At 40.0% G+C, this 22,427-nt stretch overlaps 1 protein-coding gene across 3 annotated transcripts; it reads right to left on the bottom strand.

Moving 5' to 3' along the window:
* Window positions 1-1,952: 1,952 nt before the first annotated feature.
* On the bottom strand, window positions 1,953-22,193 carry OTUD3 (OTU deubiquitinase 3). 3 transcript variants are annotated; one of them, XR_005009625.1, is made up of 9 exons: window positions 21,884-22,193; window positions 16,423-16,571; window positions 14,792-14,904; window positions 13,153-13,275; window positions 11,703-11,834; window positions 10,981-11,077; window positions 9,921-10,126; window positions 5,185-7,433; window positions 1,953-4,306 (listed from the first exon to the last, which is right to left on the bottom strand). XR_005009625.1 is itself a non-coding variant. In XM_036746965.1 (8 exons), exons 1-8 carry the CDS (start codon window positions 22,093-22,095, stop codon window positions 7,257-7,259), a joined length of 1,209 nt encoding a protein of 402 aa, XP_036602860.1. In that variant the 5' UTR covers window positions 22,096-22,193; the 3' UTR covers window positions 1,953-7,256. The 3 variants fall into 3 exon arrangements, 2 of the variants coding, with proteins under 2 accessions (XP_036602860.1, XP_036602861.1); XM_036746965.1 differs by having other exon boundaries at window positions 1,953-7,433; XM_036746966.1 differs by having other exon boundaries at window positions 1,953-7,433; window positions 11,727-11,834; window positions 21,884-22,095.
* Window positions 22,194-22,427: the final 234 nt, after the last annotated feature.

Here is a 22,427-nt window from a genome sequence, read left to right as displayed (position 1 = left end):
AAAAGTGCTGACTCTGGAGTGGGAATACCTGGCTTCAAATGCCACATCACCTAAACAACCACTTAGCCTCCTTGGGACTCAGTTTCCTCCTATGTAAAATGAAGGCTGTGAATGAAATGGTCTCCAAGGTCCCTCCCAGCTCTAGAGCTGTGATCCTTCCTAGCAATGTCTGTGGATAATTATGAGTTTCACTAAATGGCCCAGTAATGTTTTGGGGTTTGATGAAATCAGAGTATTGTCATTTGCAAACAGTAGCATCTCACCATCTGTAAAGACTCCTACCTCCTTGTGGACCTTCTGCAAGACAACCTTCCTGAAAGAGTTAAAGCTATAAAAGATATTAACCAGGAAATATGATCAACATAGTTGTCCATCAATGTCATGGATCCGCATAAAATCCAAATAAAATGATTCCCAACTGATAGAGATGTTAATCCAAATACTATTTTCAGATTACATTGTATTTTAATTAATTCAAGCCTTATCAGTGCTTAAAAGTCCACAGCAATGTTAAAGAGGTCAATTTAATCAACACCAAAAAACTGAATAAAAAAACAAATTGTCCAAGCTGTGACATGTAGCTTGACAGGCAACCCATAGAATGAGTCCTTCAATGTATTTCTCTTGGATAGGTGTTACAGATGTAGTGAGCTGGATCCAGAATCAGAGAGGAGACAGGACTAGACAGTGCTTTCAATGATCCCAAACTACTTGCTGGTACCAAAAACCCTTTTCTGTGGCACCAATGGTACTTTTTTCCAGGGCCCTTCAATGGTATCATACAGCTACAAATCATGGAACATCACGATCTCAGAAGAATTATAATGGCAATCCAAAAGGCAAAAGAAAAATTAATGATGGTTATTAGGCAACTAGCATGTTACCAATGATTGTGAGAAGAGGTATAAAAAGATATTATAAAGGGCATGTGTGACCAGAAAAGAAGGTTAAGGATGTTCACAATAACAAGAATGAAACAACAGATGGACAGCCAAAACAGCACACTAATTCCACAAATTTTAAGAGAGCAAGAGGAAGATCTCTGGTATATGCAATAAACCTTTTATGGATGATTTAAGGGTAATACAGACTAGAACAGCACAGGATAAAAAGACACTGAAGAAGTCATAATCTACATCAGTGGAAGAAAACACTACACCAAAGTAACCACAGATTCCCCAAAACGCCAAAATTATTTTCTTTTGTACAAAAATTTACCATGGAACTGACTACATAAGGAGTGAAACAAAGGCTAGGGGTGCTGATTGGTATTGGTATTGCTCTGTGAAGTGACAACTTCACACTAGAATTTTCACCTGTTTTTTTCCAACGTAACCATTAGCAGCTTAGAAAGAGAGACATACAAGCACTCCATCTTTTTTCCATTTGAATATTAATCTTTGGTAGCATCATAAATTACTCACCCAGAGCAAGAACTATCTCAGACCTAGAGGTCATACACATGTAATAAACTCTGTGTTCTTGACCATATAAGGACATTTGCATACTTACTGGTGACATTACTCTGAGAAAGGATTATTTGGTCGGAGAAGGGAAGGTCATTTGAATTCCACAAGTACTTGTTTTAGTCCAGGTTAAAAGTTGTTTCAAGTTCTTTCCCCAAATGGATGTAGAGTTAGACCCCAAAAGTATTTTGGCATATGTACCCATTTTTCACATACGACTTAGCTTGGTGAAAATACAGCGAAAAGTTTTAGCCCTGTTATTTACGGAGATGGGGTGGTACAGAATGCTACACAAAAGATTGTATATTTTTACACAAAACTGGTTGGTTTTGTTGCACTGGTTTTGTTTTTGTTTTTTTATTTACATATTTGGAAATGTAAGTGATTAAACTGTATTTAAAAAATAAAAGAAAGCCAAGAGTGCCAACAGCCATACACCAGCCATTCTCAGTCTCACTCATTCACAAAATGTGGTCACACATTGGTAAAACAACTTTAAAGTTGGTTTTTAATCTAGATTTCATCAGAATACAAAACTCCATTTTCATAGATAAAGTGGCACATCTTTGCAGCTTCTATTGCACCAAGAATTTAAAATTAAGAACACAAAACAGAAACATTTGGTTTGAAAACACTGCAAATAGCCAAGTACAGTACTTTGGTAAATCAAAAATAAAAAAGGCTTAGATCAACAGAAATTAAAAAAAAAACACTTTGGGGTGTAAACTACAGACAGACTCTAGGACACGTTTCTCATCATCGATTTCCATAGATAAGGCAAGACTTGCTAAGTCTATGGATCATGACCCCATGGAGGTCTTAAATATCTCCAAACTGAAGCTAGAACAAGTGTAGTGCAATCTGAAAAAAGAGAAGGCCCCTTGTACATCGACACACGTTCACACCCTTTGTAAAAGGCATGCTAGTATACCAGCACCATAGCTGCAGACCCAAGGGCAGGCAGGCTTGAGATGACAATTCACCTCTCTCCTTTCTTTTATGTGAATGTACGGCTGCTGAAGTATACCAGATTGATAGCCAGGGAAACCAGATGCCCTTTAATCAACAGAAAAAGGGGAAGGGCAGAACAACGTAAGGTCCATACCCAAACACTTCCATGTCAGAAGCTCTAACAAAGGGAGCAAGCCAAAGGAACAAACAGTAGTTCGGTCTCCATGTCAAAGTTCAGATCATTGTAAGGAAATCGTACAAGTAATCTTTCAGATGTTCCCTAATAAGAACTGGCATTACACCTGCCAATCCACTTCATATGGACCACAGAATCATCATTAAGTGGTAAGTTACCCTGCACTTCTACCAACCCTGAAGAGAGCCAGGTAATGGGGGCATAGGGAGAAGGGGAGAGGGAGGAAGAAAAGGTTCTACATCACTGATGTATCTGGCTTAAAAGAAATTTACTGTATAGAAATTTATGCTTGTGGAAGTAAGTTTCAAAAATTGGTACCCACACTACTAAATATCTAAACAGCAACATCCAGGAAACAGACAAGGCATACATCTCTCATACGGCTCTATCCTCAAGATACACATTTTGAGATAGAGAACAGTATTTGCACTTTGTGACTTATTTTCAATATTATTGTGTTCTCAGTAAATCGCTATCTTTCATTTAAACATGATTTTAAAGGGATTCTGATAATTTTCAGCATTAGGCAGCATGGTGTTATAGAAAGAGTGCTGGTTTGGGAGTCAATAGACCTGGGTTCAAATCCTGTCTCTAACAATTATTAGCTATGTGACCATGAGCAAGCCACTTTCCCTTTTTAAGCCTCAGATTCCACATCCATAAAATGGGGATAACACTTGCACTACCAATCTCACAGGGTTGTTGTGGGAAAAGTACTTTGTTACAGCATTATATAAATATGAGTTATTATCATCACAACTTAGGGACAAAACTTAAATTTTAGAATAGTCAATTAAAAAAATGTATTTGCAACTTTGTAGGAAGACACCTCTCTGTAAAAAGTGATGTCTATTAATCAATGATGCCATCCATGTCAGCATAATTGTATGAAGCTCTCTGATTTTGAATGATACCTACTGTGAAATCTGAGAGGAATAACACTAGTAAATATCTAAGACCAACAACATACAGGAAAATTGTATAGTTTCTGTAGTTAAAAGCTTTGAAATGAATAGTGCCCTGAGGCCAAAATGTGCATACTTGAACTTCTACTCCAAAAAATGGAGAAGAATTAAGACTATATATGCAATGAACTGCACTATTGTCTCTATGAGGATCTAGGTGGCAAGCATGCCTTTCTGAGGTTACTTCTGCCCCAGAATACGTATTTGTATTTCTTTAGTTCCTGCTTTGAAAATGATCAAAAGTTTCATTAGAATTTAGCATTTCAAGAATGGTGAACTGAGATCACTACTATTGACCCAATAAAACCCAGGAAAGGCCTAGGGAGGTTCCCCTAAACTAGAAAAACTTCAGCAATGGAATCAAGATCTACCATATTAGTAGAAAGGGGATGTCAGGGCATATTTACGATGACTGCCCAAGACAGCAACACAGTCCATTTAACTCATTCGCAAAAGGTTCAAGAAAAGGTTTTCCCCTCTTCAATTGTACTTTCACAGGCAAAGGCTTCCCTAGAGTAGCATTAGCAGAGCATTAGAAATTACCTACATTCCGGCTTCTCCTGAGCCCAGGTCTAGCTGCTCCACAGGAGAGATCACACAGTGCAAACCCTTGATGCCAAGAGAGCTATGGAAATGTTTTCTGTGCTTATGGAAGAAACTCTAGATGGTCCTCAACTAGCAGTTAAGAGTTTTCTTTTTGCCACAACTTCCTCACCCAGAGATCATACCTGAAAGCATAGATTCAGTTTGTCAAAAGAGTATTATGCTTATACACACACACATAGAAAATCTAACTCCACAATCCATTCTGGTAGCTTCTAGGAGTACTAAATAAAATTGCTCTGACCCATACATTTTTCTCTGGTTCAGCTGCCACCAACGAGGTTTTTTCCCCTCCCACCCCACTATGAAAAATTCTTTTAAAACTTTTATAAATATAGTGCTACTAATTAAACTACCACAGAGCTTCTGAGTCCTCCCTTCTTTTCTCTGCACTAAGAGCATTCAGGGTTACCTCTATTTAACACTAAATATCTCCCAATGACATGAAAGTTAAGGAAAGACTCAATCCCTAGTCATGATTCAAATGGGTGATCCTGGCTAGGCTAGAGGCCACCAAACAGTGCTCTTATCAGATATTAAAAGATATAGAGCTTTCCAAATTGTGGCTGCATGACAATGTCAAGGCCCTATCAAGGTACATACATGGATTCCATTTAACCTGCTTTATGGGAAACTGAGGCAGTAAATTCTTAAATCAAATCTTCAACTAAAAGATGCCTACTAAAATAAAAATCCATATCCCCAATTCCTAAAAATTAGCATTTAAACAGTACCAAATTACAACTGAAGAAGAGAAAATAAAACAAATCCCTGAAGCAGCTAATTGAACACAGCCACTGTCATTTTAATCCCAGAAATTTTATGAATTACAAATTACCCAATCCCAGAAACAAGAAGATATCACAAAATAAGTATCCTTTAATCTTTATAGTGCCTCCCAAATTCCTAGAGATAGATATGCTCCTCTTGACCACTAACAGTGACCAAGGAAGCAAAGAGGTAGTTTCCTCCAACATTTCCTACAATGGGTCCCTTCAGTTACCTCTGATTAAAAATTCTGCTGAATTTCACGTTCACGTCACTCTTCTTGTTCTTTCTGATGGGGCCCACTCTCCTCTGTCAGCTGTCACGTAGGAGCACAAACCCAACAGAACAGAAAGACAGCTCATTCAGAAAAAGCTTGGTCCCAATTAGGAATGTGCCCAGAGATGAACACCAACAGAGTAACCAATCCTAAATTCTATTTATAAAAGTGTTCAGAAACACTCGAAGGTAGCTCTCAAAGACAAAAGGAATCTTTTGCTTAAATAATGGAGACTATTGCAACTCAAGGGATTCTACAATATGCAGAAGGAAAAAAATGACTGACCAGTATGCGTGGTCTGTCTCCACCTGGCTGTTTAAGAAACCTGATAAATATTAGAATCTGTACTCTGGAAAAATCCCAAACCACAATGTCCTGGGAACAATCCCAGGAAAACTTTAACGTTCCAATCAAAAGGTCATCAAAATGGAGACAAAAAAAATATCAAAACACATCATTCAAACCAAAGAAAGCATAAATGCTGCTACTAAAAAGATAATTCCATGAATCCAGGGCCAGCCCAGACAACAATATCTATACAATTCAAATATTGCTTTTATAGGTCTCCTTTCTGGGAAATCTTTACAATGGGGTAACTTTTTTTTAAAATGGGAAATCAGCTTTAAATATAACAAGTACAGTTTTCACACAAACCAGTCAAAATCTGAAGTTGAGACTCCATCCACAGATATTCCCAGATAAGATAGTTTTCCTTCAGACAAGCTAAGAATCCTGAGAATACTCAAATTGCTCAAGCTTTGCTATGCAATTTCAGAATCAGATTTATGGTTTAAGGACCTTAGCTGAGATACCTGTTCTGACCCGTGATCCACAATGACAAATGCAGTGAGCTTTTTGTACTATCAAAATCCTAAGAATGAGAAATAAGTTCATTATTACACGGAATTTGATTTCCATGACACTAAAGAAATTTTAATTCATGGATCAACACAGTTAAGTTCCCTTGACATCTTTGATAGCAGCTTTCCAAATCTAAAATAGAGGTGAAGAAATCTGAGATGTTTAAAATATCAACTTGGGGAAAACAAAAACAAAAACAAAAATTATTCTTCCTAACATATATGGTTCTCCCTTTGTAAAAACAGTCCTACACATAAAGAATCCCTTTGAAGACAGGTTCTTCTCAGACATTAGGTCAGGAATTCCTTAACCTCCCCTTCATTACTACGAAAGAGAAGAAAACCCTGTTTCAGTCATGTTCAAAATTCCAGAAATGTTTTGTAAACAATAAGGCAATCTTTTCCATTTCAAAGAAATGGGTACCAAGAAATCAACAATTCTGCTTTTTCTTTCTTCCCTCTTTAACAGTCAGAAGCATTAGCTAGCATATGGCTTGAGTACAACTAGACATGAAAAGCACCTGGTCCAGGTTGAAACTCAAAATCCAGGAGGGGGAGAAATCTAAATTATTTGATTTTCACCCTGACTATAGGCCCCATCTGCCCCTGTATTATACAGCTTTGGAAAAACAGTTCCTGAATTTTTGTCTATGCAATTAAGAGCAGAAGAAAATAAAAGAAATCTAAACTTGTTCCTGAGTTGGAGATCATTTGCAAACTACCCTGTATATTAATGTCTGCATATAAACCAGAGAAAGAAAAAAGGCTTGTCATTCTAAATTTGAAACTAACTTGAACTAATTTGTGAACAATATAGCAAAACTCACCCCAAATATTAAGGAAAGAGTCCATAACCACTGAACTCATTGTCAGGGAGAGCTGAGCCACATTTAAAATGTTCCACTGACCTAATTAACCATTCCTAAGTTCTTGAGTTTTACAGATGATTTTTACTGCACGTGTGGTCAAAACAACAACAAAAAAGAACACATCACTAATGAAATGCTAAATTAAAAAGAGCTAGGGACAAACTAATATTTTTGTATTTGTTTTGTAAGCTTTTTCCTTTCTTTTTTTTTAAATGATGGCCTTAATCAAGAAGCTTAGTCTATTTCCTATTCAGCAATCCATTTTCCATCAGCTTATTGTTTTAAAAGACACCAAGCCCGGTCAGATGTTGAGGGCAGCAAAGGTCTTCACCAAGGTGACCTGTGCACTAGCATCTGCCTCGCTGCGATTATTATCTGTGTTGTTACTCCTATTCTCCGAAACTTTCTGACGGTGTCTTTCCTCCTGGCGCTTCTTCTTTTCCAGGCGCTGCTGCTCTCGCTTTTGTTTATTTGTTACCTGAAAGAGAAGACTGTCCATATCAGTACGAGCACAAGCATGTCTGACAGGCTGCTGCTGCCTACAAGAAAGGAAAAACTGCATGTGCATGCACCCACCCACACCCCCACATACACACATGCATGAGCATACACACACTTTAGCTTTCCTGTAGGAATTCAGAAATCTTTCAACAGTAAAAGAAATAACCTCTGATTACCAATTTTAAGTCTACCTCCCAGATAAGATGTAAGAAAACAAAATGCCTAAGTTTCATTCTCCATTCTCTAGTTTTCCCTTCATAAGCCAATATTCAAAGACAGTTACATTACTTGCCAAATTATCTACTAATCTGAAAAATGCAAATTAAAATAATTTTGAGGAAATCTCACACCTAACTTTTTAAAAACTGCTAAAAACAATAAAATTCAATGTTGGTGATACTGTTGTGGAAATGGGCGTCCTATTAAAATGTTGAACAGTTCAATCTGTTGAGCATTAAGTACCTACTGTGTCCCAGTTACTCTACTAGGGAGGAAAGAGACAAAAACAAAAATGAAACCATCCAGGCCCTCAAGGAGCTTATATTCTCTCAGAATCCGATAGGAAATGGGTATGTAAAATTAAATACCATGGCAGTAACAACGGGGGTGGGGGGTGGGGGGAGAGCAGCAGCTCGGGGTCAACAAGACCTATATAGAAAGTAACACCTGAGTTTGGCTGTGAAGGAAAATGAGGAATTGGAGATGTGGAGGTAAAGGGGTAAGGAGCGGAGTTGAAGGAGCGTGAGGTATAGAAAGAAGGCTAGAACATAAAGAGTACATGAGGGGGGATGATAAGGCCAGAAAGGCAGTTTGGAGCCAGGTTGTTGAGGACTAAAGGAGTTTGTACTTGATTCTAAAGGGATGCCACTGGAATAAACTGGAAAGAAGGATGACATGGCCAGACCTGTGCTTTAGGACCACTGATTTGGTAGCTATGTGGAAGATGGACTAGAGAGAGGAGAGACTTGAGGCAGGGGAACTCCTGCAATAGTACAAGGAAGAAAGGATGAAGGAATGGACTAAGGTAGTGGCTTTGTGAGATCATCATATGAATAAAAGTTTTCAAACTGACTATCTTTTGACCCAGCAACCACATTGTTGGGATTATAGCCTAAGGATGCTATTAAAAGAGGAAAAGAAACTTTAAAAAAAACCAAGTATTTTTGGTACAAAAGTATTTTCTGTACAAAAGTATTCATAGCTGCCTTTTTGTAATAGCAAAAAACCAGAAACCCATACATCCAACAACTAGAGAATGGCTGAATTTATGGTATAACAATGTAAAATATTATTGCGCCACAAAAAAATAACAAATATTAAAATAAATATGGACAAATATAAAATAATACAGAACAAAGTTAGCAGAATTAAAAGAAAATACACATTGATGATTAGATTTAAAAATACAACTTTTTAAGCACACAAAAGGAATTAGAAAAAGACCTATTATTGACAATATTTTTAATCAAAACATAAATAGTACAGATTTTATAGTATTATTTGGAACTTAGTACCAAATAGTTTCATTTGTAGTTTTAGTGAACACAAATGGCATGCTGAGCACACATAAGTGTGCCGCATGCATGCACACATGCACACGCGCACACACACGCACACTCCCAAAGAAGTATCTAATCCAAGTCCAAGCCAAACAGGTTAGCCTACCACAAAATCCAATAAACTGGACACTGTAAGCACTTAATTTTTCATTCATTTCCACTCATTCACCACTCAAAGTTTAACACACTATATGACAAGTTCCTCTCCGCTAACCTAAATGACAGGGGAAGTCTCTATGTGTGACCTTATCTTGTGCTACTGTGGATCATGACATCTTTTTTTTTTTAAGTAAATCTGAGTATCTAAAATGTATCCCAATAATTGTATCAAATTTCATATTTAGTCCAGAAAAAAAAAGACTGGGGAAACATAATAACTCTTTTCAAATATCTAGTGTATTGTCACACTTTATTATACTATGTAGCCCTAGAGGGCATAATTAGAACTAAAGGATGGAAGTTACAGGAAGATAAGATTTTGGATTAGCATAAAGAGAAACTTCCTAAGATCAGAACTATCCAAAAGTGGAAGGGACTGTCTTTGTGCATTCTCCCTCATGAGAAATATTCTAGTGGAGACTAATGACCAATTGTCAGGGATGCTATAGAGCAATGGCTCAAACTCAAATAGAATAGAATCCCTGTGGCTACATAGTGACTTAGAAAACCACAAATTAGCATTATCTATGTTGTATTGTATTTTTATTTTGTTTAAATACTTCCCAATTACATTTTAATCTGGTGTAGCTCCTGAGTTTGACACCTCTGCTGTAGGAGAAGGTGTTAGTTCAGTGAAAAATTGTTAATATGGTAGATGGAGTTTCTTTCAACTCTGAGTCATTAATTCCAAATAATTTTAATAAACAGCATCCTACCATCACTCTTTCCACTCCCCTCATATATACCTTGACGGGCTGGCTTTTACTTGTTTTGTTTTCTCCAACAGGACTGGTTTGTGTTTTATTGTTTTCATTTCCACTTTCACTTAAGCCTTGACTTCCAAAGATTCTGTTTCCACTGCCCCCCTCCTCCCATATGGAGCCACGCTGTTTCTGAACTCTGCCGTAGATCTCCAGTTTCTCCTCGGCCTCATCCAAAGAAAGGTATTGTGCTGAAATAAAGTGAGAACCCAAGATGTTCAAAGGATACAGCTGCCACATTAAATGACTCCCAGGGCTAATTGAGTCCCTAGCACATTATCATTTAGGAAGCCAGCTTTCTTGAGGTATTCTGCTAGCAAGCCACAAATCGAAAAAAGAACCCAAATAGGCTGAAAGATTTTAGATTAAGTGGACACAAACACATAAACACACACAAACACCTGATGCTCTTTCTCATGATCAGCCTTCATACAAATTAATTTGTATGTAAGGTGCTTCAGTTTTCAACATAAGTTTTTGAGATTATATCCTCATTCATTTAACTCCCTAAAGAAAGCATATTGCCTAAGTCACAAAATCCAAGATACAGTAACTGTACCCCCCTTGAGGTAGACATAATAATATAATTTTATATTATACACACACACACACACACACACACACACACACACGGTATATAAAACTAAGTAAAAATCTGATAAACACAAGTACCTGGAAAACTACATGGCTAAAGATAATTGATGAGGTAATATTAAACCTTTCATCTTTGCAGCACTAGTAAAGATCTACAATTCAAGATGACAGAGATTTTCAAAGATATCATTTGATAGATGTTGGTGATTTAGATAACATGGCAGATTCTAGCTAAGGATTCCAAATAGTATAATTAGATACTCTGTCCTTCCATTCTATTCTAATTGGAATGGTTCTCACAAGTATATAGCAAAAGCAATCCACCTAGAGGAGCTAATGCTAACAAAAACTATGATGCATATGGTTTGAGAACAGAGGAATTTAGACCTCACTATCTCATTAATGTTCATTCATTTTGCAGGTTTTTATAAACAGTATGTTATGTACTTACGGTTTCTTTTCCCCTGGTTCATCTGCACCATCGCAAGTATCGCAGATTCAATATTGTAATTCTCAGCTTCCAAATTCTGGACTATTAAATTAACATCCTACCCAAAAAACAAACAGATATGTCAATATCCTCTTTACATGGCCTATCTAATTTCATTGCAGCAATTTAATAAAATATGGCAACTGCCCTAGTTCAAGACTTTTATATACTTTACTCATTATAGGGAATTCCTTCATCTCAACAATACGGAGCATTACCTTAGAATATGCACCTAGAGTGATCAATAAAGCCTTTGAAATAACTTTGGGGCACAGCTAAATACTAGTTTAGTTCCCTACTTTTAATGTAAAAAGTTCCCTCTTTCTAATAGTTTTTTTTTTTTACTAATACCCAGCACTAATTTAAAAAAAAACCCACGTATGCTACTTTAATAATGAGAATGATTCCAGGCAAATCTACAAAATGAAAGGGAAATAATCAGTGTTAATTAAAGTTGAAAAATATCCCATCATGTATAATTAGCCAACGTAACCCAGTAAGTACAGTATCATCAGGCAGGAATCAGGAGTCTCATGAAACTATTTTGACACAGCAGGCACACTTTTATCACAGACAGTGGTAGGTCTTCTCAGTAGTACTAACATTGCAAACCATAGTCAACCAGAGCTATGTCTCTAACTAATATTGCTTACAAAGCATTTCTCTACTATCTAGATACTAACTGAACATCCCGTTGCATTACAAACTTTCTGTACAGCATCTTCTACTTCATCTTTCAAGTCATCTTCAAAGTCATCCTCCTTCGGCTTAATCTTCTCTCTCTTATTTGATTCATCTTTATTGAGCATCTGAAACTAAAAAAAAATTTAAATTTGGAAGCAAGAATCGTGGATTGTTCTTACTGTCTTTATTGTCTTCATTAGAGGCAAAGAAAATAAAATGAAAGAAAAATTATGAAAAACATACTAATATATTTCAAAACCATTTAAATATAATATCAATAAATGGGGCCAACATTTCATTCAGGAAAGGAGACTGAGACAACTCCCCCCCCCCCCCCCCCCGCCAAAAAAAGACAGAAGGCCTAAATATAAAAAGACATCTAAGACAATGGCGGGGGGGGGGGGGGGGGGGGGGGGGCGTGGCATGGGAATTAAGTGACTTGCCCAGTGTCACACAGCTAGTAAGCATCTGAGGCTGGACTGAACTCAGATCCTCCTGACTCCAGGGCCAGTGGTCTATCCACCTAGTTGCCCCCAAGATATTTACTGAATGGTCTTAGACATGGGGAAGCGTCAGTCCCATCTACACCAAATAGACAACATCCATAGGTATTCTTTATGGTCCTAGAAACCGTAATATTGATAGTAATTGTTTAACATTAGAGGCAAACATCTTCCAGTGAAGTGCCAGAGGCAAGAATAAAAGAACCCAACTCACCCTCCTTGCACTGCCTTAGCCCCAGCTGAATTATTGCAATGAGAGGGCTTGTCTACTTTTTAGATACTGTTTGAAGAAAACAGATGCTGGGATAAAACCACCAGCACATATCTTTCATCTGGTTCCCTGGGTTTTGACTAAAAATCTATAAGTCATGATCTAGTATCGTTTCCATGCCAGTTGATCAATCCTATCTGACCATAATTTATCTAACCTCACAAAGCTAATTCCATAATTACATCCCTATCATATTCAGTTAATGCCAAGTTCAATTTTTATAATCACAAAAAACAATCCACTCCTGGGTCTCTAAGATCCTTCACGTACCTAATGCCCCGTAACTGGCATCATGCCTTAGTTTAACGAAAAATAGGAGGCACTGAGTCATCATCTCTGCCTCTAATCTAGATTAGGAATAAGGCAAGGAAAATGCCACTTCGTATAAAAACCAAAGGTGAAAGCAAAAGAAAAAGTCATAGAGCGAAAACTTCAGTGAAAAGAGAACAGCTTAAGCAACAACTTCTATAAGAAACACAAAGTACTCTGGGGAGAAAATATTACCTGTTTCATCTACCTGAGCTGAAGGGGAAACAGACCAACCCCACAGCTCCCTAAAGCTGGATCTCCATGAAAACATCTATATTAGCTATTGAACTCCCAGGCTACCCTCTGTTTTCTCTCAAGGGCTACTGTTTACAAGGCTAAGGAATTTGGGAGGAAGACCATACTCACGTCTGTCTGAAGATGGGCAGGCGCTTCTGAATTATCATTGATTCTGCGAACACTGTCATAATGCTCGCCATAGCGATATGCAATGTGCAGCTCCCTGACGTTGGCTTTGTCCGTACCACGAATCTGAAAGCAAAGCAGGAAGAGACGTGTGCCAGCAACAAACAATGAAACCCTGCTCCATGCCCAATAGCCTTCCAGCCACACTGCTTTTATGGAGGAAAGAAAGCCCAATAGGCCTGTAGGAATTACCTCAAGAAGGCCACAAGACCTTCACATTATGTATGGCCTTTAGGAGCAGAAACTAGGCTAGCTTTCATTACTGATCACGCCATCCACACCCTCTAACCCAGAGATCCCACTGCTAGGCATATATTCCAAGGCAGTCAATGAAAGAAAGAAAAGTTCCCAAACACCAAAATGTCTCCAAATCCCCAATCTCAAACATTGCATTACATAGCAAACACTTAATCAATGCCTGCTGAACTGAAGCTTCTGAGCTGTGTGATCCTGGTCAAGCCCCAACCTGAAGAGCCTCAGCTTCCAAACCTTGAAAATGAAGCTAAAACTGGCACCACCCGCCTTCAAGGGGGCTGTAAGGAGAATGGTTCTACAAATCCTAAACAGCAGAAAAGGAGTCAAGGGACAGGAGAGACTAGACTGTCTGATACAAATGTGAGGTACTAGTCTTATTCATTTTTATAAAACTTTTATCTTTTTTAGTATACAGATAGCCTTCCTTTTTTCCTACTCACAATAAAAAATGAAACAGAACTGGAATTTTATACACTGTTACAGTGTACATGGTACAGCAAGGTGGTGCAATCAAAAGGGCACTGGGCCTAGAGTCCACTCAGACACTTGCCATATGTGTGACCCTAGGCAAGTTATGGTTTGCTTCAGGTTCCTGTAACATGGGGATAATAGTGGCATGTATCTCCCAGGGCAGCTGTGAGGATCGAATAAGAGAATAATCATAAAGTGCTCACCAGTGTCTGGCACATAGCAAACACTATATACATAAATGTTGTCTGTTGTTATTATTTCTATATACTCCAACCCAGAATTGTAATAAAGGAATGTTTCAACTTAAAATCTTCATTTCTAAAAATTATCCTTAAAATTCTCAAATAAATTTCTGAAATGGCATTTCTAAAATACTCCTATAATATATGTGGTATGGCTCTCTTTATTCCCAAAGAACTAATTATGGTATTCAAACACTCTCGGGCTTGAGAGATCTCAAAGTACGCTTAACCCAAAGTAGGCATTTATTCAATAAATGCCTGCTGGTTGACTGACTTCCTATAAACTTCGGTGTATGCTTAACTACATTACCTCTCAATGGCACTCACACTAATTACTTCAAGTTTTTCCGTCATAAGCCACCAATGCTATTTCCGGACATATTACTCAAGACCCCAGGACAAGTCATTTGACTATTCATTGCTTTAGACAATTTTGAGATAAAAAGTTACAAGGAAAGTGCTGACCTATTGCCCAGGTGGAGGGAATTTTCTCATCCAAGAGTTCCCCACACCAATGGAATCACAGATCCAGTCCCTATCCACCACTTAGAGAAGCCTCAGAATTAATTTATTTATAAATGACTTTGCTGTGAATTCTCCACCAGGTCTCTTACCTGCCACAAAGGGGCATTAAGCTGATGAATAACAACATTCATTTGATGATTTCTTGCAAAGGCTACAATTGCATCGTTTCCAGCAAAAGTACCAGGTTTTGCCAAACTGGCAACTAAAATGAAAATGGGAGAAAAATGAAGGCTTCAGGAAAGACTGCTCGAAATGCAAACAAAGCTTCAGCAATTATTCTGCTACACACAAAGACAAGCAGGAATATATAGGGTTCATCATAAATGTAAATAAATAAAATAGTATAAAATAGTACATATCTGGCAAGAAATACCTACACCAACCTTGGATGCCTTGCCTGAAATTCTTATAGAAAAGATGGAGATTCAATATGGTTATAAAAAGGTTGTGACCTCTAAAAAAGAACTAGGGAATCCAGACTCAAGAATTACAGGTTCCCTAGCAGGGAGTAAGACTGAGATTGGAGCCTTAAAGCCACCGATCTATGTGGTATCCACAGAAAAGTGGAATTAACAAGTCATTTTTAAAATGCTAACTCATTTTACTTTCTTCTAAACTCATTGCAAAGTTTTAAAATCATAATATAAAAGAATAATTCTTACATTAATGTTCAAAGAAAGAATTATTTTCCCCAATATTCAGGAGTGTTCCACTCTTGGGAAAAAAAAGTTACATTTCTAATAAATGTCTTATAATTTTCCACAACATATGTAAGGCCTGGCTTCCAAACCTTTAGTCTGACACAGATGGAAGCTGTACAGAGTCAGAATTCTTTCATCTCTGCTATAACAAAAGTCTCTCCCTCAGTCATTTCATTCTCATTCCTCTATGCCTCCAAAAGATTTCCAGGCATGTTCAGCAGCATTTTTTTCTAAAAAGCATTTCCTAATCTACATATAAATTTTTCAGGAAATTAAATAATCGAAAGCTTCTATTCTCCATAGGGCCACAACACCAAACTCGACAAATTACTCTGACTAAAAATATTCAGAATGCAACTCATGTTTGCAAAGCCACAAACTCATTTTGTAAAATGCATATAATTTGGCTAAACATTACGTAATTCATCTGTGTAGAAAATGACCTGAGAATTTTGCCTAAGTCTAATATATAAAAAACCAAAACATTCCAACAAAACCACAGCAATCTCCTCAGAATAAAGGGAGCTCAAAGAACACAGCATTAAGTTGCAAAGGAACTGAGTTGAACCCCAGCACTGTTACAGGTTTACAATGCAACCTTGGGTAAGTCACTACCTCTCAGAGCTCAGTTACAGAGTAGGCTCTGTAAAAGGAGGATGTTGGGATAAACGATCTCTAAGATCCCTTCCAATTCTAAACAGATCTTAGGAGGGACTATTGCAGTTCACTGAACAATACTAACTATTCGTTTAAAGGATTACTTTCCAGTTGGAACAGGCTTTAAGTGAAAACAAAGCCATAAGACCTGCATTCTTCCTTCTGATTTTAGATTATAAGAAATAAAAGTTATAAATCACAATGATGGGCCCATCTCAGGATTACCTTGATATTACTTAACTGACATTCATTAAAAAAAATTGCTTTTAAAGAATCACTTTGTGACAATACAGTGGAGGCTGCTAGTAAGTGTAATTACCTAATGCATTTCTCCAAAAGGATATAGTATCCCACTGACCTACCATGTTTCTCAAAGGGAATATCATCCTCCACAAAAGGTTCAAAGTCATCCCGCTGTCTTATCATATAGTCAACAGTCTCCTGTCTGTGTTTGAGATGATTTCGTGAATGTCCCTCTAACTGATCACCAAGAGCTCGGAATAGACAATTGCTGCAAAGAAAGAAGTTTTGGTTAACAGTATTTTCATTTTAATACAGGAAAAAAAAACTAACAAATTGATTCTCATCAAATGAATCAGAGGAAAGTCTCCAAGGCATTGGACAATAACCATTCATTTACATGGTGCTTGTAGGTTTACAAAACGGCGTTCCTCACAGGAGCCCTATAAGTAGACAGCACAAGTATTATCACTTCCATTTTACACAAGAGGAAACTGAGCTCGAGGAAGTTCAATAATCTGCCGCAGGTCACCTAGGCAACAAGTATCCTAATCCCAATTTCAGAGTATTACCTTTTTCACTACAAACCCACTGCTCCGTGCATTACGCCATACTGTCATAAATCCTCACAGGTGGATTTAGCAAAAGACTCAAGACTTTACCCACTCGGTAAATATGTACGAGAAGTGCCCATCCTGCCTTCCTAGATTCCATCACACTTATCTAATGCCCTAAGGTTTAGAAAGTAACAGTATTATTCTTTGCATTTATTTTGTGGAGGAAGAAAGTAATGCTCATAGAAGGAAAGTACTTGCCTGGAGGCACACAGCCACCAAATGGGAAAGGAGAATTTGATCTAGTGGCTCCAAAGCCAGTGATCTTCCCACTATAATAGTAATAATCTCTCCCCCTTCCCTATCCATTGAGAAGGCAAGAAAAACAAAAACCATTACAAATATGGATAGTCAAGCAAAGCAAATTTCCGCACTAGCAATGTTCAAAATAAAACTTAAAAAAAGAAAGAAGAAAATATGTCTCAATCTGCACTCTTAAGTCTATCAGCTCTCTATCTGAAAGTAGAGAGCATGTTTCATCAAGAGTACCCTGACACTGCAGCTGGCCATTGTAATTGTTGTTCAGAGTTTCTCAGTCTTTGAAAGAATAGTACCCACTTAAGAAAGAATGTGGCATAGAAATAAAAGCTTTGAACTAGGGACACAAGACCTATGTTCTTGTCCCCAGTTACTTGCTATACCCTCCTGGAAAAACCACCTAATCCCTCAGTGCCTAGGTTGCCTTATCTGTAAAATAAGGATAATACTTTACCCTATAAAGGCAGAGGGAGGGGCCTAGACCAGATGACTTCTCGAAGTCCCTTCCAGACCCAAGATTTAGGATTTCCCCACATAACCTTAGAAACAGATAGTCTACATGGCAATCCATATCCACTGTCCTCTTTCTGAACCAAGTTTCACTGGAGGTTCTGTGACACAGCTATCTCATTACTCATTTTAGATAAAGTATCCAAAAGATAAGTGTTGTTTAGGCTCTAAAGGAGTCTGTCCAGCCAAGCTGCTTGAAAGAAAAAAGCTCTTGCATCTAGTGTGAATCCTAAGGAGATAGCGGGGAAACCTCTTCAAACGAACATTCATTGAACAAACAACACTATTATGAAATGGAACGTCTTTTTTTCCCCTGACTCCTCATCAATACCCTGGGGATTAACAACACTTACTCTTGTCAAAGGAAAACCACTCACCTTGGTCACCAGTTTCCAAATCTAGAATACTCCATCTGAACTCTCAAATCTCTGAAAAACTAATCTATTTTCCAATCTTATCACTGACAAAAAGGTCCAATACTATTGAGATCCCAAAGATAAGAACACAGCCTCAGAACTAGGGAGTACTAGCAAGGAGTGGAATCATGCCACTCTGAAGCCTAACAGTGGCACAGTCTTACTCCAAACGGCTTACTTTTCTACATCATCACTGTAAAGACAAATAACTTTGAAAGACTCATCACCCCAACAACAAGCCATGATTCCAGAGGACTCATGAAATAAGCTACCAATCGCCACCTGAGAGAGGGGGGATGGCTTATGAGTAAAGATTGAGATATCTTATTTTTGGACATGGCCAATATGGAAATTTGTTTTGCTTCACCACACATTTTTATAACAAGCTTTTGTTTTTCTTCCACCATACATTTTTATAACAGGTTTTTCTTTTTCTTCCTTTCTCCATAGGAGTGAGGAGAGGGGAGAAAGAGGGGGAAGGAAACCAGAGAAAGTAAAGAGAGAAGGCATATTTTTATTGATTTTTTTAAAAATATATTTTTTTGTAAAGACACTAGCTAACCCATGCCCAAGCATCATAAAATCCCAAACTACTAGCAGTCAGAACTAGAGGTAGGCAAAATAAGTAGCTGAAAAGGTAAGGGAAAGTGTGCAGGTAAACTTTTTCATATGACTTTAAGAGTTTCTAAATAATTTTGAAATAAATCTTCTCAATATTTATTCTAAATATTCTAAGTATGTATTTCTAAATAAATTTTAAAGCTGTTATGTCAATTCAGCAATGGCTCAAAATCTCCAATAGATGGAAACACACAAAACACAACTGTCAGATCCAGCCTAGGATATAGCTTTGGCTGCTCCCCCTTACTATCCTATCACCATCTATGCCCATTGGAAGTTATAGCTTTCGTGGTGATATTACTTCAGCTTGCACAATTTTATGAATCACAACAAAGTCTAAAAATATTCAAAGCAGCAGCTGGTTTTTCTATATTCTGAATTTTTTTTCCTCAGGTGATAGCCAGAGGGTGCTCAAAAGTAGAAATCAATAAGCTATTAAATCTGGGCTACAGGATAATGACAAAACAATTTATGCCAACACCTGCTACTTCCCCAAGAGAATACCTTTACTCATAGGGTGATGGAACCTATCACTGACTCTAAGGCAACCACTGGCAGAGCCCACAGGATGACCACAAGTCCAATATCTCAATAGAATCTAAGTTTCTTGAAGGCAGGGAGTGTTTTGTTTTTGTTTCTGTCTTTGTGTCCCCAGAATACTGCACAGCATCTTACACGGTAGGCACTTAATAAAGGGTAGAAGGCTGGGAGAGCAAATCAGGAAAAGACCTCATTGAAGAGATGGTGTTTAGGCTGAGGCTTAGAGGATAAAGTAGGACATCAAGAGACCAAGAAGATGAGAGAATGGAATATGAACAAAGACAAGGAAGGAAGAAAGGGGGTCTTTCTTGGAGAACAGCCCAGTCTAGCTGGCTAGAAAGTTGGGGTTACATCACTGAAAGCCTTGGATGCCAAACCCTTCACCTTTGAGACAAGGTATGTGAGCCCTGTTTCCACTGAATTTTCTCTCTTCCATCCCATCCTTCTTGCACTCCTATAACCTAAGCACCAGGGAGAAGAGGAGAAAAGCTCAGCTAAGACGTTTCCTGTTCCTACTCCATTTTTCCTTCTCAAGGGACATGCTGTTTCCAAACCCGTATAGTCTCTCTCCCTGTCTTTAAGAGGCTGGCCCTGCTTCCTGTCCCCCCACCCGTTACCCCTGATCCCTTCCCATCATATGCATCTTTGTGCCCATATTTCCTCTTGTCCTGCCTTCTCTCCCACTGCATCCAATCCCCGAGGTCCCCCGATCCCAATTCTTTAACCACTCTCCACATCTTCCCCATCCTCTCTCCCCCTAACAGGGTAGATCATGGCCCTGGACCAGAAAGCAAAACACAGACCTAACTAAGCTTAGTTCCTGGTTCTGATACTTAAATAACTATGAGCACATTTGCAGTTATCTCACTTCTCTAGGCCTCAGCTTTCCCACCTATAAATAGTCATGATGACCCACACAACAAGGAAAGCTATGGGTATAACCCTGAGGAATCAGGTGCACCTAGGATTCCCTTTCCCCCAGGAACGCTACCTCTGGTTACCCTCTCCTTCCTTGAGAGGTAGGATAATCCTACTTTTCTAGCCTCATTCTGTCCCTATTTCCTAGGGCTTACCTCACCTAGCCAATCCAATTTAATAAGCCAAGGCTGAGAGAACCGGCCTTGGAGTTAGGAAGACCTGGATTCAAATCCCCAGCTATGGTATATATTGGTGTGACTCTAGGCAAACCATCTAAATGTTTCAGTGTTCCAAGCAATTCTAAGCTGAGAAAGAAAGCCCATTATAAATAGGCAAAGTGCTGGATTTTGAGTATCTGTATCCATCTGACATTTACTACCTGTATAATATAATCTTTTGCAAGCTGTTTAACCTCTCTGGGTCTCAGCTTTCCGCATCTGAAAAATGAAGGGGTTGACTCAGGTGACCCTGAGGTCCCTTCAAGCTCTAAATCTAAGGTACTAAAGTGCAAAGCAAGTATGAATCTAGTAAAGAGATTTTCCTACACCAATGAAATCACAAGTTTCAGACAAAAACAACAAGGCCCTGGTTAGGCATACGTGTACACACACACACACATCCCATCTCCTATCCCCAAAGCCAGTACACTTGGTCAGCCAGCCACGGTTCCCCACTCTCCCCCCCCCCCCTCCATTTAAAACCCTTCGCACCCTGGCTCTAACTTAACCTTTCCAGCCTCACTACACATTTCTCCTCTTGTCAAACTCCATGATCCAAACTGACCTCCTTACTGTTCCTGAACTGGACACTACATCTCCCATCTCGCTGCCTTGGCTCAAGCAAGCCTCCATGACAGGAATGCTCATGACTTCCCCGGCTTCCTCCAAAACTCATGGCAACTCTTTCCACTTTCTGAAAGAAGCCTTTTGGGACCTGCCCTTTCCTCCGGGATTTGCCTCCCATTTCCCCTGTGAACATACTCCATACACGTCTAGCTGTTTGGTGGGCTCCTGGAGCGGCAGGGACGGCGTTTTTTGTTGTAGTTGTGGCTGTTTTTGTCTTTCTTTGCACCTCCAGCGCTTAGCACAGTGCCTGACACATACTTACACAGTTAAGGGTTTGATCAACCCCAATAGACAGACTACCGAAGTCTCTCTGGATAGAGAGTAAGCTCCTGGGGGGCTTCGTTCTGTGGGTTCGGTGTGCGTCCCCTGCTGTCATCCTATTAGCTATCACTGACATCGCGCTTAAAGGCTAGCGAGGCGCTCACCTCCTCTGACACCCCACACAGACACAGAGGCGCGCGCTTGCACGCACACCCCCAACCCTGGCAGGAAGGCGCCCCATTTAACCGCTGAGGAAACTGAAGCTGAGGAAGGTTGGGCGACTGCGGCTGAAGGCGCTTAATCAACGCTTGCAGGTGGATGGTTACCTGTTCAGGTGTGCAGCTCGCACCGCCGCACCCACACCTCCGCCGGTCCTCCAAGTACGCGCATCCTCTCTCTCCTCCCTCCTCCCCTCTGGTAGAGCCCTGGAGCGCCTCCCCGGTGCCCCCTCCCCTGGTCCCGGCGGCGCGCGCCTCCCCCGTACCCGCTCCTCCCCCGGGTCGGGCCCCGACGCGCGCCACCTCCCCCATCCATCCATCCATCCTCCCCCGGCATGGGCCGCCTCCTCCCCCCATCCATCCTCCCCCGCTGCCTCCTCACCCGTCGCCCGGCACCTCGCGCAGCTTGAGCCCCAGGGCCTGCAGCTGGTTGGCGAAGCTGACGAACTCCTCCTCGCCGCCGGCGCCGGGCTCCGTCCGGTTCCGCCGCTCCTTGGCCAGGGCTCTCCGAGCCGCGCGCTCGTCCCGCTTCCGCTCCGCCTCGGCCTTCCGGCCGCTGCCCGGCCGGCTCTTCACCGCCTGCTTTCGGGACATGACCCGGCCCCCGGCCCAGGCGCCGGGAGAGGGAGACGACGCCCCGAGCGCAGCTGACGAGGCGAAGCAGGCGGCGGCTGCAGCGGCAGCGGCGCCGGGGCAACGGCGGAGCAGCTTCTGCGCTTGCGCCGCGTCCCTCGAGCCTCTGCCTGGCAGCGGCTTCCAGGAGTCCTTGTCACGTGGCCCAGCGCACAGACCCTGAGAGAGGGGACAGAGAGCTGGAACGAGCTAGAGCGGCCCCACAGGTCCGAGTAGTGTTCATTCCGCCCCCTAGCGAGGAAGGTGGTACTCCGAGGGAGGCGGAGGGCGTGGGGACAGTTTTATAACTGGGA

Source organism: Trichosurus vulpecula, chromosome 2 (genome assembly GCF_011100635.1).
Source record: "Trichosurus vulpecula isolate mTriVul1 chromosome 2, mTriVul1.pri, whole genome shotgun sequence".
Lineage (NCBI taxonomy): Eukaryota > Metazoa > Chordata > Mammalia > Diprotodontia > Phalangeridae > Trichosurus > Trichosurus vulpecula.
Note: the sequence above shows the minus strand (reverse complement) of the source record. Positions and strands in the feature narration are given on the sequence as shown.